The sequence below is a fragment of the Oratosquilla oratoria genome, chromosome 2 (genome assembly GCF_046742065.1).
Source record: "Oratosquilla oratoria isolate Oo_2021 chromosome 2, ASM4674206v1, whole genome shotgun sequence".
Classification (NCBI taxonomy): domain Eukaryota; kingdom Metazoa; phylum Arthropoda; class Malacostraca; order Stomatopoda; family Squillidae; genus Oratosquilla; species Oratosquilla oratoria.
In genome coordinates this window covers 36,684,870-36,706,564 of record NC_134778.1, presented here as the reverse complement: position 1 = coordinate 36,706,564, position 21,695 = coordinate 36,684,870, and the positions used below count along the sequence as shown (strand labels likewise).

At 43.6% G+C, this 21,695-nt stretch overlaps 1 protein-coding gene across 13 annotated transcripts in view; it reads right to left on the bottom strand.

The window, feature by feature from the left end:
* LOC143038308 (YTH domain-containing family protein 1-like) overlaps positions 1-21,695 on the bottom strand; it is an 85,013-nt gene that overhangs the window by 38,244 nt on the left and 25,074 nt on the right. For all 13 annotated transcript variants that reach the window (XR_012967557.1, XM_076207342.1, XM_076207347.1 and 10 more), the window contains exon 4: positions 816-2,342. Coding sequence is in view for 12 of the 13 variants with exons in the window: in XM_076207342.1 (XP_076063457.1) it covers positions 816-2,342 (1,527 nt within the window). In the remaining variant the exon portion in view is untranslated. The remainder of the gene's footprint in view (positions 1-815; positions 2,343-21,695) is intronic.

The window sequence follows — 21,695 nt, the reverse complement described above, 5'->3', positions numbered from 1 at the left end:
AGCACACAAAAAAGAAAAGAAAAAGAAGAAAAAAAAAAACATAAGAAAATTAGAAAGAATTCAAAGAACAGCAACAAAAATGGCACCTACACTCTCAAATTTGACATATGAACAAAGATTGGATAAATTACACCTATCAACACTGGAACAGAGAAGAGAAAGAGGTGACTTGTTGACCATTTACAGAATTATGAAAGGGATGGAAGTTCTTGATAGAGACAACTTATTAAAATGGGACAGAAAAGAAACAAGGACATAAGAAGCTAAAGAAGGACAGTTACAGAAGAGATTTGAAAAAGAATAGCTTCCCAGATACAGTGATTGATGTCGGGAATAAACTAAATGGGGAAAAAGTGAGTGCTAAAATACAAGATTTTAAGAATAAACTGGATGCGGAGAGATACGAAAACAGGTCACTATGATCATTGCTCTTGTCCCGTAAGATACAACTAGGTAAATACACACACACACACACAGAGCCTGGAGGGGCAGTGAAAATGGAGTGGATTAAATGGGGATGAAATGTTTGGGAGTGGATTTATGCTTTTGACTTTAGCTGCCTCCTTTGTAAGGGGGGAAAGCCCTTGGTGCGTGTGTGTGTGTGTGTGTGTGTGTATGTGTATTATACATATATAACACACACACATATATATATATATATATATATCTACATACATACATAATATATATATATATATATGAAAACTTATAACAATTTACCACCAACAGAAGCAAGAGGAATAATCATTTAATCTTTAATCTGGTATATAACCTCCTAATGAACAGTATGCAACAAATTAGCAGTGAAAACATACCTGCTTCCCCTTCTCATAGGGAACTTCCTGGGTGTCTCGTGAGTTTGTAACAGGCTTGTTCTCGTTGTTCTCCAGCCGGATGTGACGAAGTTGGTTGTTGGGCACATCCTTCACATACACCCACTTGACTTTGAATTGGCCCTTCCACTTATCCTGTGACCAAACTGAGGACGAAGAACTGTAGTCCACACACGACATCATCTGGGCAATACCACAAAAGTGTCCAGACCCATTCACCGAGAAGAACAGATAGATGGGTCCTTTGTTCTCTCGGAAAGCTGCGTCCAAACGCTTATTGCCGTGTTCTGTTGAACACCAAATCTCATACTTGATGGAACGGTGAATGTCATCCTCAGAATATGATTTGATCACAAAGAACCTTGCATTCTTGCAGTTAATGTCAAACTCCTTAGGATTGTACTCATTTCGCAACTGTAGATCGTTCAAGATGGGGTTATGAGGGTTATGGGGATTGTTGGGGTTGTGGGAGTTGTGGGAATTAGGGTGAGGAGGCTGCAGTGCTTGCTGAATGGCGGGCAATGCAGAAGGGCCAGTTGGCGGACCCTGAGGAACACCTGCAGACATATGGGGGCCCTGTGGCTGAGGAGGTCCAGTCATGGGACCCCCACTTGGCTGTAAGGACACCTGTGGGGGTGGCTGCTGCTGCTGCTGTTGCTGTTGATCAACAGGGGGTGGTGGTTGCTGCTGCTGTTGTTGTTGCTGCTGCTGTTGTTGCTGCTGCTGTTGTTGTTGCTGCTGCTGCTGTTGTTGTTGCTGCTGCTGTTGTTGCTGCTGCTGCTGTTGCTGCTGCTGACTTGGGGTCTTTGGTGGTGGCGTGGAATAGGAGTTTGGCTGGGCGGAGGAGCGAGTGTTGCCCCGAGGGGCTTCCCATGTAGGGCGGGGGGCTGGTGGTGGCACTACAGGTTTAGGACCACTGCCATTCTTGCCCTCCCAGGTGCCAATGTCCATATGGCGGCCTGGTAGGATGGAAGTCATTGAAGTTTTGTCCCTTCGCCGGCTGGGCTGAGGCTTGGCTGGCTGGGAGGCAATGGAGGCCCACGACAAGCCCTTTTTGGGCTGATTCAGACTCACCGCCACATCTCCACTTGGGCTGCTGCTAGAAGGCTTAATTGCGTTGTCACTGCCATTAGCTGCTTTATTGCCCTCTTTGTTGCCACTAGCGTCCATGGGGGCCTTAGGGTCCACAATACTAAGGCCTTGCATGCCCTGGTCCATACCTTTAACATCCCTGTCCTCTGTGTACATATCCCTCTGGTAGTACCCTTCATAGTGCTGCTTGCCCCCACGCATGTCCGAACTTCCACCTCCCCAAGCACTGTAGTCCCCCCCATTACCATGGAAACTATAATTGTAGCCGGGCTGATTAAATCCCCCAAAACCTCCGCCACCAAACATGCCATCAATGGCACTGTGAGAGTCATATCCAATCTGGCCTCCATAGCCCCCAAGGAAGGTCTGCATGTGGTCATTGCCATTGCTCCATGTGCCGTCACCTACACCAAATGCCTGGAAGGATAAGAGGTATTTGTAAAAGCTCTGACTATTTACAAGTTAACTGCAAGTGGCTAAATACATACACATATACATTACCTAGTTTACAGGTACACAGTACTATAACCTAAACATTGATGATATCACAAAATTTATACTGGAAGTACTTTAGGCAACCTCCCCTATATGGGGGGAAAAAAACCCTTGGTATACAGTCTTTTGGGACTGTTCTGGGGCATCCCTACAGACCAAAGCCATACATCATTTGTCAATGTTAAAAGTAAAATCTTTAATCATAAAGGAACGATAATGTGCTTTCATATTACTGCTGCCCCTCCTTTAAGCTGTCTCCTTATAGTCTGTTCTTCGCTACTTCTATGACTACTACTTCCTTCTCTAGTCCCCTACAGTGGTGGTAGTGGTGTTCAGTAGTGGTGGTGGTGTGTGGTGAACAATGCTGCCACCATGTTCCTATACATACAAGGCAACTATATGGGATGGAGTGTAAGGACTTAGGATCCCCAACTTGTTTTCTTCCTATGGGAGAGGAATGTGCTGGAGGCCTTGAGGAGTGCTTGTGTAGTTCCATTTTACAAAGGAAATGGGAACATGAAACTGCCTAGTGTAGGCCTTATGGTCTAAGCAGTCTCCTTCATTCTTATGTTCTTAAATATGAATGTGCAATAAACCCTCACTATAACAAGTTTTGGATATAACAAACATCATTTTCCAACCAAACTACCAATTGATATAACAAACTTAGTTTGTTATACAGGATGGAAACTCACAAAGAATGATGCTGTCCAATACAGCAAATGCAGCATTTCTTCCAAACTATCCACTTCTATTGGTGACATCTTTTTGTGTACCAAACTTCCATCTCACAAACAGACACAAAGTTCAGTGTAATAAAACCTTTGGATATATTGAAACTTCAGCTATAATTACCAAGCCTTCCCCCTATTACTTTGATGTATCAAGGGTTTACTGTAGTAGTTTTAGAGAAATTAGGAATCAGTCTGTAAGTATGGCTGGTACAGCATATGGTGTTAATCAAGAGGATTAAGAGGAATATAGGTAGTAATTTGGGAAGATGTATTGTTTAGGAGAGAGAGAAAAAAAAAATTGTAGTATGGCAGGTCTGCAAGAATGTTTGACAAAAGGGAAGATGTCTTTTGGGCTTTCATGGATTTGAAGAAGCCATATGACTGGGTTAATACCAAGACACTGTTGGATATCAATGCATGGGATAGAGGAAAGGCTGTTGAGGGTGGTCTAAAGTATTTATACGAGTAGTAAAACTTGTATTTGAGTAAGAAATTGGAGCGAGTGACTGAAGATGGAGGCTATGCCATGATTGTGTGATGTCACCATTACTGTTCAACATAAACATGGATGGGATGTTTCAGGAGGAAAAGGCAATGATGATTTGCAGGGATTCGAAGATGGTAAGTGAGAATGGAAGGAAGAGGGAGATGAACCAGTTGTTTGCTGGCAACACTCCTTATGGCTAGGTATGTCTTCTACTAGCTATATTTGACTAACATAACCAGTGGCAAAGTTTGCTAGGGTAAATGAGAAGAGAAAGTTAGTAAATGTGGGTATAAGTAAGGTGATGAGATGCACAAGGGGAAAGGGTGACAGTGAACTGGAGGCAAGCCTTAAAAGAGAAAGCCTGGAGGAAGTGGAGAGATTTAAGTATTCAGGATCACATGTAACAGAGAATGGAGAAGTAGGGGTGGAGGTAAACTGAAGTGAAGAAAGCAAGTAAATGTCTTGGATGAATGAAAACTGTCATGAGAAATAAATATCTGGGAACAAATGCAAAGAGATATCTGTACAAAGGGCTGATCGTGCCTACGACACTGTATGGGCCAGAATCTTGAATCTAAGGGATGCTTAAAAGTTTAAATGTAGTTGATATGGTGTTTAAGAAATATGGTAGGGGTTACAAGGTTGGACAGAGTGAGAAATGAGATGAGAAGGAAAGCGTGGGGATGAATGGAGGCTGGCAGAGGAGTGATCAAAGAATACTGGAATGGTTTGGGCATATGGAAAGAACATGTAAAGAAAGACTAACACAAAGAGTGTGGAAGGCAAAGGTGGGTGGAGTAAACCTAAAGGGAAGACCAAGAATGGTTTAGATGGATGGAGTGAAGGGGCCTTACATAAATGAGAAATGCCTGTTGAGTGGGGAAGGGAGAGGGCAAGCAATAGGTACAAATGGAGTGATTGTGAATGGATGATAAATTAATGTGATCTATTGTTTATTGTCTTTGTATGTCTTGCAAGTGAATGAAAGGGTAGGGTCATCATGTAATGAAGCAGCAGGGGTAAACCAGCTTTGGTTGTCAGACCTTGTTGCTGAGGTTTCTTACTGCATTTCTGTCAAGGGTATAACAAACTTCATTTTCCAACTGAACTATTGGGTGGGAGATGGGGATGGCCCTTTATCTACAATGATCTAAGACAATATGGTTAACAAATAGGCATTGAATAAGTGTAGGGTGGGTGAAGGGTGGATGCATGCCTTGGCCGGCTACCTACCTTAAAAGGGGAAAGTATCATTTGGTATATGTATGTATATGTACATATGAAAAGTCAAGGCATAAACGGGCCTGGGAAGAGGACCCCAGATGTGAACAAATGGGAAGAAATTGATAGTGTGTTTATGTTATCATTGGGTGAAATAAGGTTGAAAGAGAAAAGTGAGCATGGGTGTGTAAAGAGAAAGGTGTCAGGAGTGGCAAAAGCATGAAAGAGAGAAGTGGCATGTTGGTTAGTGCATGGTAAGAGAATAATGTGGGCAAAAATGAGATTTGGAGAGGAGATATGGGTATTTATAAGTGCACATGGCCTTGGAAAAGAGAAAAGTGGAGAGGGGTTTTTGGTTGATTGGAATATTTGTCCTAGAGAAGGGGACAAGCTGACAGAAGTTGGGATGTTTGGGGTGGATGGAAAGAATTATAGAGGAGTCATGAAGAAGGGCAAGCAAGTATACAAGGGCCAGGATGGTGGGTGGGAGGGTAGTCAAAACATCATTTATGTACTATGTAGTGGTGCCCAAAAGGAGGGAACTGGTTGTAAATGTGTTCTGGAGAGAGGGCAGTGGATTGTATGATTACTTGGTTAATGAGAAATTGAGAGTGGAGGAGAGGAGGAGGAAAAGTGTCAAAAGACACCTAGGTCTCTTAATCCAACTCTCACCAACTGCCGCTTGTGTGGACATTTGGGCCCAGGACACACCCACTTTGAAAATTGGCCCAGGACATAAAACACCACCAATTCCCAAACTGAGATTATGTCCTGGGCCCAAATGCCTGGACAAGTGGCAGTTGGTGAGTGTTGGATTAAGAGGCCTAGGTGATTTCGGTGAGAAAATCAAATGGGGAGAAAGAGAATGAATACCTGGCAAAGCGAAAAGAAGTATGGGAAGTGTTAAAAGATAATGGAGAAACAGTAGTAGGTATATTTCAACATGGAAGTGCTAAAGTGTGTGAGAGATGAGGTGGATGGGAAGGAAAAAAGTTTGATGCAGCAAATGATGGGATGAAGGCAGTTGTATATATATACAATTACCACGTATTACCGAGATTGAAGTCTATATTCTATTTAACTTAGGTTTAAAGTATACACCTAAATTATCAACTACTTAGAAACAAGTTCAGCTAAACCTGTTAATAGGATACAATTACAACTTAACCTTAAAAGTATTGCTCATATTCCTATGCCGTGCAAGGCTTGCATGCTGTATACTGCAGCTTAAAAAATCCATTTTCCCTTTCACACTACTGTAAAGGACCAAGGGGATTTCTTCTTGTCTGCTCTATGATTTTTGAGTGGATGAGGGGAGAGGGTTGCCACATAATGAAACAGTACAGATAAATCAGTTTCAGCTGTCAAGCCCTGCTGTGGCAATGTTGTGTTTTCTTGCACTGCTACCCAAGCAGTGGAAAGGTGAAAGGGATGATCTTTCATTCACAAGGTCTCTCTTGCAGGAGTCTTGCATCTCCCAAGTAACTGTCAGCTCTCACCAGTCAGGCCCAAAATTCAATCAGGGAAGACAGTGTTGGTCTAGGAACAATTAGTGTAGGGCAGTGTAGGATGATGTACTCAGTGTCTTCTGTGTGGTGGTTATATTTAGGGTAGTTTGATTCTGTGACTAAACCTATTTTGTGCTGATACTGTCTTAGAGCTGGATGTTGTTCTGAATGCAAGTGGGCTAGTGTGGTCCTTACTTCTCTCTCTCTCTCTCTCTCTCTCTAGTGTGGTCCTTACTTCTCTCTCTCTCTCTCCTTTTTTTTCTTTCTTTGTGGGGCTGATGTTGTGGGGAGTGGTGAAGAACTGAATCTGGGCTCTACTGAAGAGTCATTTAGTGGTCTGGGTGTGAATGAGTTTTTGTGTGGATGTATTGTATGGTACAGGTGGTAGGTGGTTGTATGTGTTTTAGTAGTATGCTGCTGGTGTGCTTGTCTATGTTCAGCTGGTTGTGCTTGTCTGATGTAATGAGACTGAGTGGAGTTGAGGGCTCCAGTATCAAAATGTTTACCAATTATTTTCATGATATCCTATGAGGAGGACTGTAGTTTCTGAGAGCAGATGTTCTATTTAGGTGGTTTTGATGCTATGATAGAAGGAACAACAAATGGATGATAGACATGTGTGGAATGGGTGTACAGTGGGTATCTGTCTTGACTAGGCCACCCCACTTATAAGAGGGAAAGGGCCTTTTGATGTATCTATGTAAGTGTATATATATTTGTATGTACACATGCATGCATGTATGTACTACTGTGAATATACCAGATACAACTTATGTCAAACTACTACAATAGATACATGATGCCTTCCCCCAACAGGGAAGAGGGGGTGCAAATCAAAGCAACCCACCATACACATATCCAAAAACTTAAATGTTGTCTTCCCTATCTTAGTACCTCATGGATGACGAGTCATCCCTGTCCCCTGCCATAATTCTTAACCTCTTCCATAAAATGACACCTATATAGGCATCATGAGGAACAAGTGGGTATACAAGGATGCAGTCGTTGGCATCCTAATTTTATTTTGTAGTTGTAGCTGAGTGACCACTGAATTCTGTGAACTGGCTTGATTGCATTTTCTATGTTCATCATTACTCAGTGAAAGAGAATGAGTAGATTAGCAGTGACTTTACATTTTATAACGCAAGCATTGTGATGCATCACGGTACATTAGGCATCCAATACTGCACGTGAGAATCTGACTCGTACTGACGAGGTCAAGTCACAAGCAATGTAATAAGATACATCAATACATCACTATAGCAGAGCCTGACAGTTGAAGCTGATTCACCACCACAACTTTATTATATGACGACTCCAAACATAATCCACTCTAGAATTTTATGGAGCGAATAATAACATCCCTTTGGGCCACACAATTTTCTCATCTACTTACAACCAATCTCCATTCACTTATGCCTTTTGCAATCTCTCTTCTTTGCTTTGAAGACCTCATGCATAAATGCCACCTTTCATCTGGTCCATCTACCTCCTTCTTGGTCCTACCCTCGAGTTCACTCAATCCATTTCTGGTTTCCACACTCATTTCACTTACATCATACAAACCTGTTTTCAGTCTAAGAGAGTATCCTACCTTTAAAACTGATGTCCATCTTTCATTACCCATGATAAAGAATTTTGTAACTTAGCTTTCACTGTTATCTGGTCCTGCCTACCAAAACAATGGGAGGAACTATATACACATACCTAGAAAATGCCCAGAAATGGGAAAATAAGGGACCAATTACTTGTACCTGCTCATGGTGGTCCTGAAAAATGGACAGTGGAGTTGCCCATTTTCAAAACTTGTAACTCTTGAGATCTGTATCAACTTCAACTGTACTTCTTATATCTTTTCACACACCAGTGACTGGTCCCTCTCCTACTACTTTCAGTTGATGACCAAATTACACTCCTACACTTATAATACACTGACAACAGTCCAAAGTTTCTTCCCACAGGAGAGCTGTATGAGGGCCAGGGAACTATTGCCTGCCATTCTAGTGCTCTTGGCTTAGTCCGTGAAACTCAAGGTATTGACCACAATTATATTGTGGGAAGAGAAAACCTTCACCATAATTACACACATAAAAACTATAATGGGTTATATGAATCCACCTCCAATTAATTACAGAAAATCTAAACACTTTGATATATATGAGACATGAAAAAAGAGGGACAAGGGGGGAGGGAGGAGGGAGCGAGAAAGAGAGAAAGCGAGAGAGAGAGAAAGGGAGAGAGGGGGGAGGGAGAGGGGAGAGGAGAGTGAGAGAGGTGGGGAGAGAAAGAGAGAGGGAGGGAGGGAGAGAAGGAGAAAGAGAGAGAGAGGATGGGAGGGAGGGAAGGAGGGAGAGAGAAAGAAAGAGGGAGGGAGGGAGGCAGGGGGAGAGAGAGGGAGGGAAGGAGAAAGAGTGAGAGAGAGAGGATGGGAAGGAGAGAAAGAGAAAGAGAAAGAGAAAGGGAGGGAGGGAGAGAGAAAGGGAGGGAGGGAGAGAGAAAGGGAGGGAGGGAGAGATAGAAAAAGGAAGTGAGGGGGAGAGTAAGGGATGGCAAGAGAGGAAGGGAGAGCAAGAGGAAGGGAGGAAGAGAGAGAGGGGAAGGGAGGGGAGAGAGAGAGGAAGGGAGGGAGAGAGAGAGAGGAAGGGAGGGAGAAAGAGAGAGGAAGGGAGGGAGAAAGAGAGAGGAAGGGAGGGAGAGAGAGAGAGAGAGAGAGAGAGAGAGAGAGAGAGAGAGAGAGAGAGAGAGAGGAAGGGAGGGAGAGGAAGGGGGGAAGAGAGAGAGAGGAAGGGGGAAGAGAGAGAGAGGAAGGGAGGAAGAAAGAGAAGAAGGGAGGGAGAAAGGGAGGGAGAGAGAGGAAGGGGGAAGAGAGAGAGAGGAAGGGGGAAGAGAGAGAGAGGAAGGGAGGGAGAAAGAGAAGAAGGGAGGGAGAAAGAGAAGAAGGGAGGGAGAAAGAGAGGAAGGGAGGGAGAGAGAGAGAGAGGAAGGGAGGGAGAAAGAGAATGGAGAGAGAGATGAAAGGAAGGGAGGGAGAGAGAGAGAGGAAGAGAGAAGAAGGGAGGGAAGAGAGAGGAAGGAAGGGAGAGGGAGGGAAGGGAGAGGGAGGGAAGAGAGAGGAAGGAAGGGAGAGGAAGGGAAGCTGGGAGGGAGGGAGGGAGGGAGGGGAAGGGAGGGGTGACAGGGAGGGAAAGAGAGGAGTGATAGGAAGTGAGGGAAGGAGAGAGAGGTATGACAGGAGGAGAGGGATGGAGAGGGATTGAGAGTGAGAGAGAAGGAGAGAGAGGGAGTGACAGGAAGGGAGGGAAGGAAAGAGAGGAGTGACACAATGTGAAGGAAGGAGAGACAGGGAGTGACAGGAAGGGAGGGAAGGAGAAAGAGAGGGAGTGACAGGCAGAGAGGGAAGGAGAAGGAGAAGGAGAAGGAGAGAGAGAGAGGGGGGTGAGAGAGATGAGTAACAGGACAAGAGGGAAGGAGAGAGATGAGTAACAGGAAGAGAGGGAAGGAGAGAGAAGAGTAACTGGAAGAGAGGGAAGGAGATAAGAGGGAATGACAGAGAGAGAGGAAAGGAGAAAGGGTGTGAGTGATCAACACTGAGGCAGATAGGCAGAGATAGACAAACAGAAAAAGGTGCAGATAGAGATATAGATAGAGAGAGAGGGGGAGAGAATGGGGGGAAGAGGGAAGGGAAAAGAAGGATAAATGAAGGCAAGAGGTGAAGAAAGGAGGTGGGGAGGGAAGGAGGAAGGGGAAGGGAGAGAGAGTAAATGCATATACCAACAGCTTTTTCCCCCTTATAATGGGGGTACCCGAAAAACAAAGGCATAGACTCCACTCCCACCCATTCCATCCCCATATACTCCACTCCCATTCACCCCTTCTCCCTCCCTCCCTCTTATCTTGGCTCCTCTTGAATGATGTGTCATCCCTGCATCTCGCCCACCGCCCTGGGTCAGAAGCAATGCAGCAAGACATAGCACATCCACAGCAAGGCCTCTTTAACTAATCAGCAAACCCCCTCCCCATCCCCTCATGCAGAAAGTGAGAAGATGGAGAGAAATCCCTTCGGGCTGTGTCATAATATCATTCACACTTACTCCCTCATCCCCCCCATCCCCCACCCACTTCCTTCCAAGCATCACAACATCATTCACATATACCCATTCTCCACTCACCTCTATCTTCTCCCTTCCTTCCTCAACAGACATTCCCCTCTTTCCCAATGCCCTTTTTACCCCATCCATCCATCCATCTCATTCTTGGGCGCTCCCTCATGTTCACTCCTTCCGCACCTCTTTTACTTATCTTTCTTCATTCATTCTTTCCATGTGTCCAAACCATCCCAATACTCTTTCATCAACCCTCTCTCCCAACTCTGTCTCCACCCCCACTCTCATCATTTCTCACCCTATCCAGCTTAGTAACCCTTATCATACTTCTCAGGCAACTCATCTAAAAACACATTCAAACTCCTCCTCTCTCATGTTCCATGTTTCTGCCCCATACAGTGCTGTCAGCACAATTACTACTTCATACAATCTCCTCTTAGCATCCATTCCCAAATGTCTATTTCTCATTACACTTTTTAATCCCCCAAGGCATTTACTCACTTCTCTCAATCTTATCACCTTACTTTTACTCACATTTATCTTCAACTTCTTTTAAACACCTTCCCAAACTCTATAACTAACTTCCTTAATCCCTCCTCTGATCCTGCCACAGGCATAGTGTCATCAGAAAACAACAACTGGCTTACCTCCCACTTTTCTCTATTTTCTCTAACCATTTTTAATCCCTGGCCCATCATCCTTGCATTTCCCTCTCACACTACCTCATCCATTTATAAACTGAATAGCCAAGGCAACATAACACATCCCTGGCAAAGTCCTGCCTTACCTTAAACCATTCACTCTCTCCATTTCTAATTCTCACACAGGTTCTACTACTCTCATAAAACCTCTTGACTGCTTTTAACAGCTTTCCTCCTATCCCATATATTTGCAATACCTCACACAGTGCCTTCTTGTCTACCCTATCATAAGCCTTTTCCAAATCCATAAGGGCCCAAAAAACATCCTTATCTTTTCCTAAAGCTTTCTCACATACCTGTCTTACCACAAAAATCTGATCCACACAACCCCTACCTGTCCTAAACCCACACATTTTCTCATCAATTACTCCCTCGGTTCCTCTCCTAATCCTCTCAATAAAAACTCTCCCATAAGCCTTCCCAACTACACTTAACAAACTGATCTCTCTGAAACTACTACACTCACAATTCCCCTTTTCCCTTGTAAAGTGGAACTATACAGGCATTCCTCCAACACTCTACCCTCTTTCAGACAAACATTAATCAACTTCACCAGCCAGTCCATCACTGTACCTCCCTTTTTTAGACGCTGTATGAAACCCATTGACGGGGATTGGGACCAGGCATCCTTCTCCCTGCCGCCCAACAGGGGGCATTCCTAAAAAAAGTAAAGGCATAAGAGGGTCTAGGAGTTTTCCAACCAGCACCCTAAGGCTTGGGTCTTTTAATGGGCATGATGTGGTACAAATGCGAGTAAAGGGAAAGAGTTAGGTAGTATGTTTGTGAGAAAAAAGAGGGATGTGTTGGCTTTGAGTGAAACTAAGATGAGAGGGAAGGGCAAATGTGAGTATGGGAGTGTAGATGGGAGGTTCTCACAAGTGAAGAGAAGGCAAGGGAGAGAAGGGGTGGCTATAATAGTAAGTGAAGAGATGGGTAAACATGTTGTGGAGTGGAAGGAGGTTTCTTCAAGGTTAATGTGGATGAAGGTGAAACTGGGAAAGGAGATGTGGGTTTTTGTAAGTGCTTATGGACCTGGTAGTGAGAAGAGTGTAGAAGAAAGGGAGGCTTTTGGGATAGATTTAAAAGAGTGCATAGAGGGATTAAGGAGGAACGTCAATGTAGTGGTATTGGGAAACCTTAATGCTAGGGTAGAAAATTAACCAATAGACGGGGTGGTTGGGTAATTTGGAGTTCCAGGAAAGAATTGTAGTGGAGAGTTAATGGTGGAGATGTGTCTAGAAAGAGAGCTGATGATAGCAAATACAGTGTTTCAGAAAAAGGTCAAGCATAAGTACATATGGGAGAGGGTGGTGGATGGAAGGGTGGTAGATAGGAGTATAATAGGAAGAGTTAAGGATGTACATGTTCTAAGGGGAGAGAGTGGAGGAATATCAGATCATTTTTTGGTGGAAGGCAAGTTGAGAGTGGAGGATAGATGGAGAATAGGAAAAGGACAAAAGGTTGGAAGGTGTTTTGGGTGAACTCTTTAAATGAGAAGGAAAAGGAGGAGTACAAGAAGAAGCTGAGAGAGGAGTGGGAGGGAGTGAGGGATAGAGTAGAACTAGGAGTGGAGGAGGAATGGGGATAGTTCAAGGAGGGAATCACAAAGTGTGCAAAGATGGTGTGTGGAACAAGAAGGATGGGAGGAAATAGAAGGAAGGGTAATGAGTGGTGGGATGAGGAAACAAGGTTGTGGAAGAGAAGTGAGCTTTCACAGATTGGTTACAAAATAGGACGAGGGAGTCATATGAGAGGTACAAAGAAAAGAGAAGAACAGCACAAGGTAAAGGAGGCAAAGAGGAGACCAGATGTGAAATGGGGTTAGAGTATGACAGAAAATTTTGGAAGTAATAAAAAGATGTTTTGGAAAGAAATTAAAAGAGGAAGAGGAGGCAAATAAAATAGAGAATAAAAGGTAAAAGGTGCAGATGGAGAGATGATAATGGAAGAGAAGGCAGTGAGAGGAAGGTGGGCAGAGTATTTTAGGGAGTTGCTAAATGTGAAGGAGGATAGGGAGGGAAAGGTTGTTGCAGTGGAAAGTGCTAAGAAAATGACTGTGATGAGTGAGGAAAATGGAGGAAAAATAAGGAAGGATGAAGTGAAGGCAGTTGTTAAGATGATGAGAGCAGGTAAGGCACCTGGTTTGCATGGATGCCATGCAGAATGTAAAAAAAAAAAAGGGAGGTAAAGTGATGGTGGACTGGCTGGTGAGGTTAATGTTTGTTGGAGAGAGGGTAGAGTGGCGGAGGACTGGAGAACTGCCTGTATAGTTCCACTCTACAAGGGAAAAGGGGATAAGTGTGAGTGTAGTAGTTTCAGAGGGATTACCTTGTTAAGTGAAGTTGGGAAGGCTTATGGGAGGATCTTGATTAAGAGGATTAGGAGAGGAACAGAGGGAGCAATTGGTAAGGAACAGTGAGGATTTAGGCCAGGTAGAGGTTGCATAGATCAGATTTGTGGTAAGACAGGTATGTGAGGAAGGTATAGGAAAAGGTAAGGACGTTTTTTGGGGATTTTATGGATCTGGAAAAGGCTTATGATAGGGTAGACAGGAAGGCACTGTGGGAAGTTTTGCAGATATATGGGATAGGAGGAAAGCTTTTAGGAGCTGTCAGGAGTTTTTACTAGAGTAGTAGAGCATGTATCAAGATTAGAAATGGAGAGAGTGGAGAGAGTGAGTGGTCTGAGGTAAAGGTGGGACTTCATAAAGGATGTATTATGTCACCTTGGCTGTTCAATTTATATATGGATGGGGTGGTGCAAGAGGTAAATGCAAGGGTTGTAGTTCAGGGATTGGAGATGGTTAAAGAAAATGGAGAAAAGTGGGAGGTCAGCCAGCTGTTGTTTGCGGACGACACTGCACTTGTAGCAGGATCAGAGGAGGGACTGAGGAAGTTTGTGAGAGTTTGGGAGAGTGAGTGAAAGAAGAAAGTTGAAGATAAATGTGGGTAAAAGTAAGGTGATGAGATGTACAAGGGATGAAAGTGGCAGAGGACTAGAAGTGAGCATTAAGGGAGAGCGACTGGAGGAAGTGGATAGTTTTAGATACTTGGGTGCGAATGTGGCAGGAAAGTGAGGAGTGGAGGTGGAGGTAGAATGTAGATTGAAAGAAGTCAGTAAATGCCTTGGTGGATTAAAAAGTGTAATGAGAAATAGACATTTGGGAATGGATGCTATGAGGAGTTTGTATGAAGGAGTGATTGTGCCGATAGCACTGTATGGGGCAGAAACATGGAACAAAAGAGAGGAAGAAAGGAGTTTGAATGTGTTTGAGATGAGGTGTCTGAGAAGTATTATGGGGGTTAGTAGACTGGACAGAGTAAGAAATGAATAGGTGAGGAGAACAGGGGTGGTAAGGGAGTTGGTAGATAGGGTGGGTGAAAGAATATTGGGATGGTTTGGACACATGGAAAGAATGAGTGAAGAAAGACTAGTAAAAGAGGTATGGAAGGCAGATGTGGAGGGATTGAACATGAGGGGGTGACCTAGGATGAGATGGATGGATGGGGTGAAAGGGGCTTTGGGGAAGAGGGGAATATCTGATGAGGAAGGATGGGAGAGGACAGAAGACAGGAGTGAATGGAGAATAGTTGTTTATGGATGATGTGATGCATGAGGTGGAATGGATGGGGGGATGGGGGGTGAGCAGGTATGTATGAGAAAAATTTGACGCAGCCTGAAGGGATTTCTCCCCATCTTCTCCTTTTCTGCATGAGGGGACAGAGAGGGGATCGCCAATTTAATGAAGCGGACTTGCTGTGGATGTGCTGCATCTTGAGTCACTGCTTCTGACCCGGGGCAGTGGACAAGATGCAGGGATGACCTGTCATCCAGGAGGTGCCAAGATAAGAGGGAGGGTAGAGGGTGGAAGTAGGTGGAGTGTATTAAGGATGGAATGGGTGGGAATGGTTTTTATGCCTTTGTTTTTTGGCTACCTCCCTTGTAAGGGGGAAAAAGCCTTTGGTATATGTATGTAAGTATGAAACCCATTCAACCCAGATGCCTTACCTGTTCTCATCATCTAATAACTGTTTTTACCTCATCTTTCCATATTTCTCCATTTTCCTCACTCATCACTGTCATTTTCTTTGTGGTTCCCACTGAAACTACCTTTCCCTCCCTATCCTCCTCCCCATTTAACGACTCCCTAAAATACTCTGCCCGTCTCCCTCTTACTGCTGTTTCTTCCATCATCATCTCTCCATCTGCACCTTTTATCTTTTCTTCTCTACTTGATTCACCTCTTCTTCCTCTCTTAACTACTTTGGTACAATGATGCCTACATAGGCATCATGAGGCGCAAGTGGGTACACGAGGTTGTCAGCACTGGCATCTTGATATATTTTTTGTAGTTGTACATGAGTTACCTCCAGATTCTGTGAACTTGTTTGATCACATTTTTTGTTTACTATTATTACTCAGAGTAAAAGAGAATGAGTAATACAGCAGTGACTTTATATTTTATAATGCTAGTAGTGATGCATCATTTATATGGGACCCAATGCTGCGCACAAGAATCCGAGTTGTACTTTATTGGTTAATTTCTTTCCAAAACATCTTTTTATTACTTTAATTTTTTTTTGTCATACTCTTACCCCATTTCACATCTGCTCTCCTCTTTGCCTTCTTTATCTTAAGCTTTACTATTCTTTTCTTTGTACCTTTCATATGATTCTTTTGTCCTATTTTGTAACCAATCTGTGAATGCTCGCTTCTCCTCTACAACCTTCTTTGCTTCATCATCCCATCACACTACTGTTCCTTTTTTTCCTCCTGTCCTCCTTCTTCTACACACCATCTTTGCACACTGTGATTCCTCCTTGAAACATCCCCATTCCTCCTCTACTCCTAGTTCTATTCTATCCTTCATTCTCTCCCACTCCTCTCTCAACTTCTTCTTTTACTCCTTTTCTTTCTCATTTAAGCAGTTTACTTAAAGCACTTCCCTACTTTCTGTCCTTTTCCTCCTTCTCCATCTACTCCACTCTCATCTTACCTTCCACAAAAAATTATCTGATATTCCCCAACTATCCCCTTAAAACATGTTCACCCAAAACTTTTCCTACTCTTCTCCTGAGTATCACTACATAGTCCATTAAAGCCCTATCTACCACCCTCTCTCATGTGTACTTGTGCTCAATTTTCTTCCTAAACACTGTATTTGCTATCATAAACTCTCTAGACACATCTCCACCAACTCTCCACTATGATTTTTTTCCTGGAACTCCACTTTCCCAACCACTCCATCTATTGGTTCATTTCCTACCCTAGCATTAAGATCTCCCAATACCACTACATTGACATTTCTCCCATAACCCCTTTTGCACTCATATAAATCTAACCAAAAAGCCTCCCTTTCCTCTACACTCTTCTCACTACCAGTCCCATATGCACTTACAAAAACCTACACCTCCTTTCCCAGTTTCACCTTCATCCACATTAACCTTGAAGAAACCTCCTTCCACTCCACCACACATTTACCTATTACTTCACTTTTATAGCCACTCCTTCTCTCCCTCCTCTCTTCACTCCTGACAACCTCCCAATTACACTCCCAAACTCACACTCTCCCCTCCCTTTCAACTTAAAATTCACTCAGTGCCAACACATCCATCTTCTCACACACTGCCTATCTCTTCTCTTTCACTCTCATTTGTACCTCATCCACACACATTAAAAGACCCAACCTTAGGGTTCTGGTTGGAAAGCTCCTCCCCGACCCTCTTATCCTTTTCCGTTTTTTTGAAGAACGTCTCATTTGGGGCTATAGAGAGTATGGATGCTAAGAGGAGATTGTATGAAGGGGTGATTGTGCCGACAGCACTGTATGGGGTAGAAACATGGTACATAAGATTTTAAATGTGTTTGAGATGAAATGCCCGAGAAGTATGGTAGAAATTACTAGACTGGAGAGAGTGTGAAACGAGGAGGTGAGGAGAGCAGGGATGGAAAAGGAGTTGGGAGATGAGGTTGATGAAAGAGTATTATGATGGTTTGGACACATGGAAAGAATGAATGAAGAAAGATTGGTAAATGAGGTGTGAAAGGCAGAGGTGGAAATGAACATAAGAGGATGACTAAGGATGAGATGGATGGATGGGGAAAAGGGGGCATTGGGAAACACAGGAGTGTCTTTTGAGGAAGGGAGAAGACAGATGATAGGTCTGTGTGGAGAGTGGTTGTGTATGGATGATGCTGTGATGCATGGAAGGGAGTGCATGGAGAATAGGGGGGGTGAGGGAGTATGTATGAATGATATTTTGATGCATCCTGGAGGGATTTCTTCCGGTCTTCTTTTTTTTCTGCATAAGAGGGCAGAGAGGGGGCTCGCCAATTAAATGAAGCAGTCTTGCTGTGGATGTGCTGTGTCTTGCTACATTGCTTCTGACCCAGGCCAGTGGGTAAAATACAGGTATGACCCATCGTCCAAGAGGAGCCAAAATAAGACTGAGGATTGGTGAATGGGAGTGGAGTATGTGGGGATGAAATGGGTGTTAGTGGATTTATGCCTTTGACTTTGGCTACCTCCCTTGTAAAAGGGAAAAAACCCATTGAATTATGCATGTATACATATATATATACACACATTAATATGTATAACAAAGATTTTTTCCCTTTTACGAAGGAGGTAGCCTGAGTGAAAAGCATAAATCTACTCCCACCCATTTCATTCCCACATACTCCATGCCCATTCACAACCCCTTCATTTCTCTTTTCTTGGCTCCTCCTGGATAATGGGTTATCCCTGCATCTCTCCCACTGCCCTGGGTCAGAAGTAATGTAGCAAGACACAGCAAGGCTGCTTCATTTCATTGACAACCTTCCATTCTCTGTACCCTCATGCAGAAATAGAGAAGACAGGGAGAAATACCTTCGGGATGTGTCAAAATATCATTCACATATACTCCCTCATCCATCCCCCACCCCACTCCCTTCCATGCATCACAGCATCATCCATACACAACCATTCTCCATTCACCTCTACCTTCTGTCTTCTCTTTTCCTTCTACAACAGATTTCCCCTCTTTCCCAATGCCCCTTTTACCCCATCCATCCATCTCATCTTTGGTTGCCCCCTCATGTTCACTCCCACCACATCTGCCTTCCACACACCTTTTATTCATCTTTCTTCACTCATTCTTTCCATGTGTCCAAACCATCCCAATACTCTTTCACCAACCCTATCTTTCAACTCCCTTTCCACCCCCTGCTGTCCTCACCTCATTTCTCTCTCTAAATATATGTATATGTATGTGTATATATATACATATACACACACACACACACATGGGGGGGTAGCCAAAAAGAAAGTCATAGAAACCACTCCCACCCATTCCATTCCCTCCACCCTTCTCCCTCCCTCTTATCTTGTGTGTGTATATATATATATATACACACACATATATACCAAAGGTTTTTTCCCCCTTACAAGAGAGGAAGCCAAAAAACAAAGGCATAAAATCCACTCTCACCCATTCCATCCCCATATACTCTACTCCCATCCAACCCCCTCCCTCCCTATTATCTGGCACCTCCTAGATGATGGGTCATCCCTGCATCTCACCCACTGCCCTGGGTCAATAGTGTCACAAGACACAGCACATCCACAGCAAGGCCACTTCATTAAATCGGCAACCCCCCCTCTCCGTCCCCTCATGCAGAAAAAGAGACGACTGGGAGAAATCCCTTTGGGCTATATCAATTTATTTTTCACACATACTCCCTTACACCCATCCCCTACCCACCTCTTTCATGCTTCACATTGCACCAGTGATGGTGAACTGGCTGACAAGATTATTTAATATTTGTTTCAGAGAGGGTAGAGTGCCAGAAAACTGGAGGAGTGCCTGTGTAGTTCCGCTTGGGAGGGAGAGAGGGACACATGTGAGTGTGGTAGTTTCAGAGGGATCAGTTTGTTGGGTGTAGTTGGGAAGGCTTATGGGTCTTGATTGAGAGGATTGGGAGAGGAATGGAGGGATTGGTAATGGATAGTGTGGGTTTGGGACAGGTATTGCATGGATCATATTTTTGTGGTAAGAGATATATATATATATCTGAGGTATTGGCTGCATGTTATTGTGGCAAAGTAGCATGCCGCTGATACTTTAGGGTCTATATGGAGTACCCCTACAGACCAAAGCCATGCATCATTTTGTCTGTGATAGAGGAAGTCCCTATTCATAGAAATGATGACACTTTTATTATACTACGACTGTCCCTTTGTTATGCTCTCCCCCACCCCTGTACCATTTCTCTGAATACTCATTTCTTTTTTCACCTAACCCTGTGGTAGGGGAAAAGAATGCTGCCACCAAGTCTTCCCACTTTAGTCGTACGAGGTGACAAAAAAAGGGGCAGTGATAGGACTAGGAATCTACCTGTAGCCCCACAGGGGACATTCCTAAAAAAGGTAAAGGCATAAGAGGGTCTAGGAGTTTTTCAACCAGAACCCTAAGGTTTGAGTCTTTTAATGTGTGTGGATGTGGTACAGATGAGAGTAAAAGGGAAGAGATAGGCAGTATGTTTGTGAGAAGAAAGATGGATGTATTGGCATTGAGTGAAACTTAGCTGAAAGGGATAGGTCAATGTGAGTTTGGGAGTGTAGTTGGGAGGCTCTATGGAGTGAGGAGAGGACAAAGGAGAGAAGGGATGGCTATACTAGTATATGAAGTGACAGGTAAGTGTGTAGTGTTGTGGAAGGAGGTTTCTTCAAGGTTATTGTGGATGAAGGTGAAGCTGGGAAGGGAGATGTAGGTTTTTGTAGGTGCATATGGGACTGGTAGAGAGAAGAGTGTAAAGGAAAGAGAGGCTTTTTGGATGGATTTAAATCAATGCATAGAGGGATTAGGGAGAAATGTCAATATAGTGGTATTGGTAGACCTTAATGCTAGGGTAGGAAATGAACCAATAGATGGAGTCATTGGGAAGTGTGGAGTCACAGGAAAAAATCGTAGTGGAGCTGATGGTGATGAGTCTCTAAAGAGTTGATAATAGTAAATAGTGTTTTGGAAGAAAGTCAAGCATAAATTCACATGGGAGAGGGTGGTGGATGAATGGGTGGTAGATAGAGCATTAATGGACTATATAGTGGTAACCAGGAGTATAGTAGGAAGAGTTAAGGATGTACATGTTCTGAGGGGAGATAGTGGGGGAATATCAGATAATTTTTTTTGGTAGAAGTAAGTTCAGTGGAGGATAGGTGGAGAATGAGGAAAATGGCAGAAGGTAGGGAGGTACTTAGAGTGAACTGCTTAAATGAGAAAGAAAAGGAAGAGTATAAGAAGCTGAGAAAGGAGTGGGAGGGATGGGGATGGTTCAAGGAGGGAGTCATAAAGTGTGCAAAGATGGTGTGTGGAACAAGGAGGATGGGACGAAATAGAAGGAAGGGTAGTTAGTGGTGGAATGAGGAAGCAAAGAAGGGTGTAGAAGTGAAGAAGTAAGCTTTCATATTAGGACGAGGGAATCATATGAGAGGTACAAAGTAAGAAGTAAAGCATAAGATAAAAGAGGCAAAGAGGAGAGCAGATGTGAAATGGTGTAAGAGTATGATTGAAAATTTTGAAAAAAAAAAAAAATTGTTTTGGAAAGAAATTAAAAGAGGAGGCAAATCAAGTAGAAAAGGGAAAGGTAAAAGGTGCAGATGGAGAGATGATAATGGAAGAGAAGGCAGTGAGAGGAAGGTGGGCGGAGTATTCTAGGGAGTTACTAAATGTGAAGGAGAGGAAGGGAAAGGTAGCTGCAGTGGGAAGTGCAAAGAAAATGACCATGATGAGTGAGGAAAATGGAGGAGAAATAAAGAAAGATGAAGTGAAGGTAGCTGTTAAGATGCTGAGAGAACGTAAGGCACCTGGGTTGGATGGATGTAATGCAGAATGTCTGAAAAAAGGAGGTACAGTAATGGTGGACTGGCTGGTGAGGTTATATAATGTTTGTTGGAGAGAGAGGGTAGAGTGCTGGAGGACTGGGGGTGCCTGTATAGTTCCATTTTACAAGGGAAAAGGGGGCAAGTGTGAGTGTAGTAGTTTCAGAGGGATCAGCTTGTTAAGTGTAGTTGGGGAGGCTTATGCGAGGGTTTTGATTGATAGGATTAGGAGAGGAACAGAGGAAGTAATTGGTCAGGAACAATGTGGGTTAAGGACAGGTAGAGGTTGTGTAGATCAGATTTTTGTGGTAAGACAGATATGTGAGAAAGCTATAGGAAAAAGGAAGGATGTATTTTGGGTTTTTATGGAACTGGAAAAAGCTTATGACGGGTCCACAGGAAAGCACTGCGGGAAATTTTGCAGATATACGGGATAGGAGGAAAGCTGTTAAGAGCAGTCAAGAGTTTTTACGAGAGTAGTAGAGCTTATGTTATGATTAGAAATGGAGAGTGAGTGGTTTGAGGTAAAGGTGGATCTTCGTCAAGGATGTCGCCTTGGTTGTTCAATTTATACATGGATGGGATGGTGTGAGAGATAAATGCAAGGGTAGTGGGTCAGGGACTGGAGATGGTTAAAGAAAATAGAGAAAAGAAAAGTG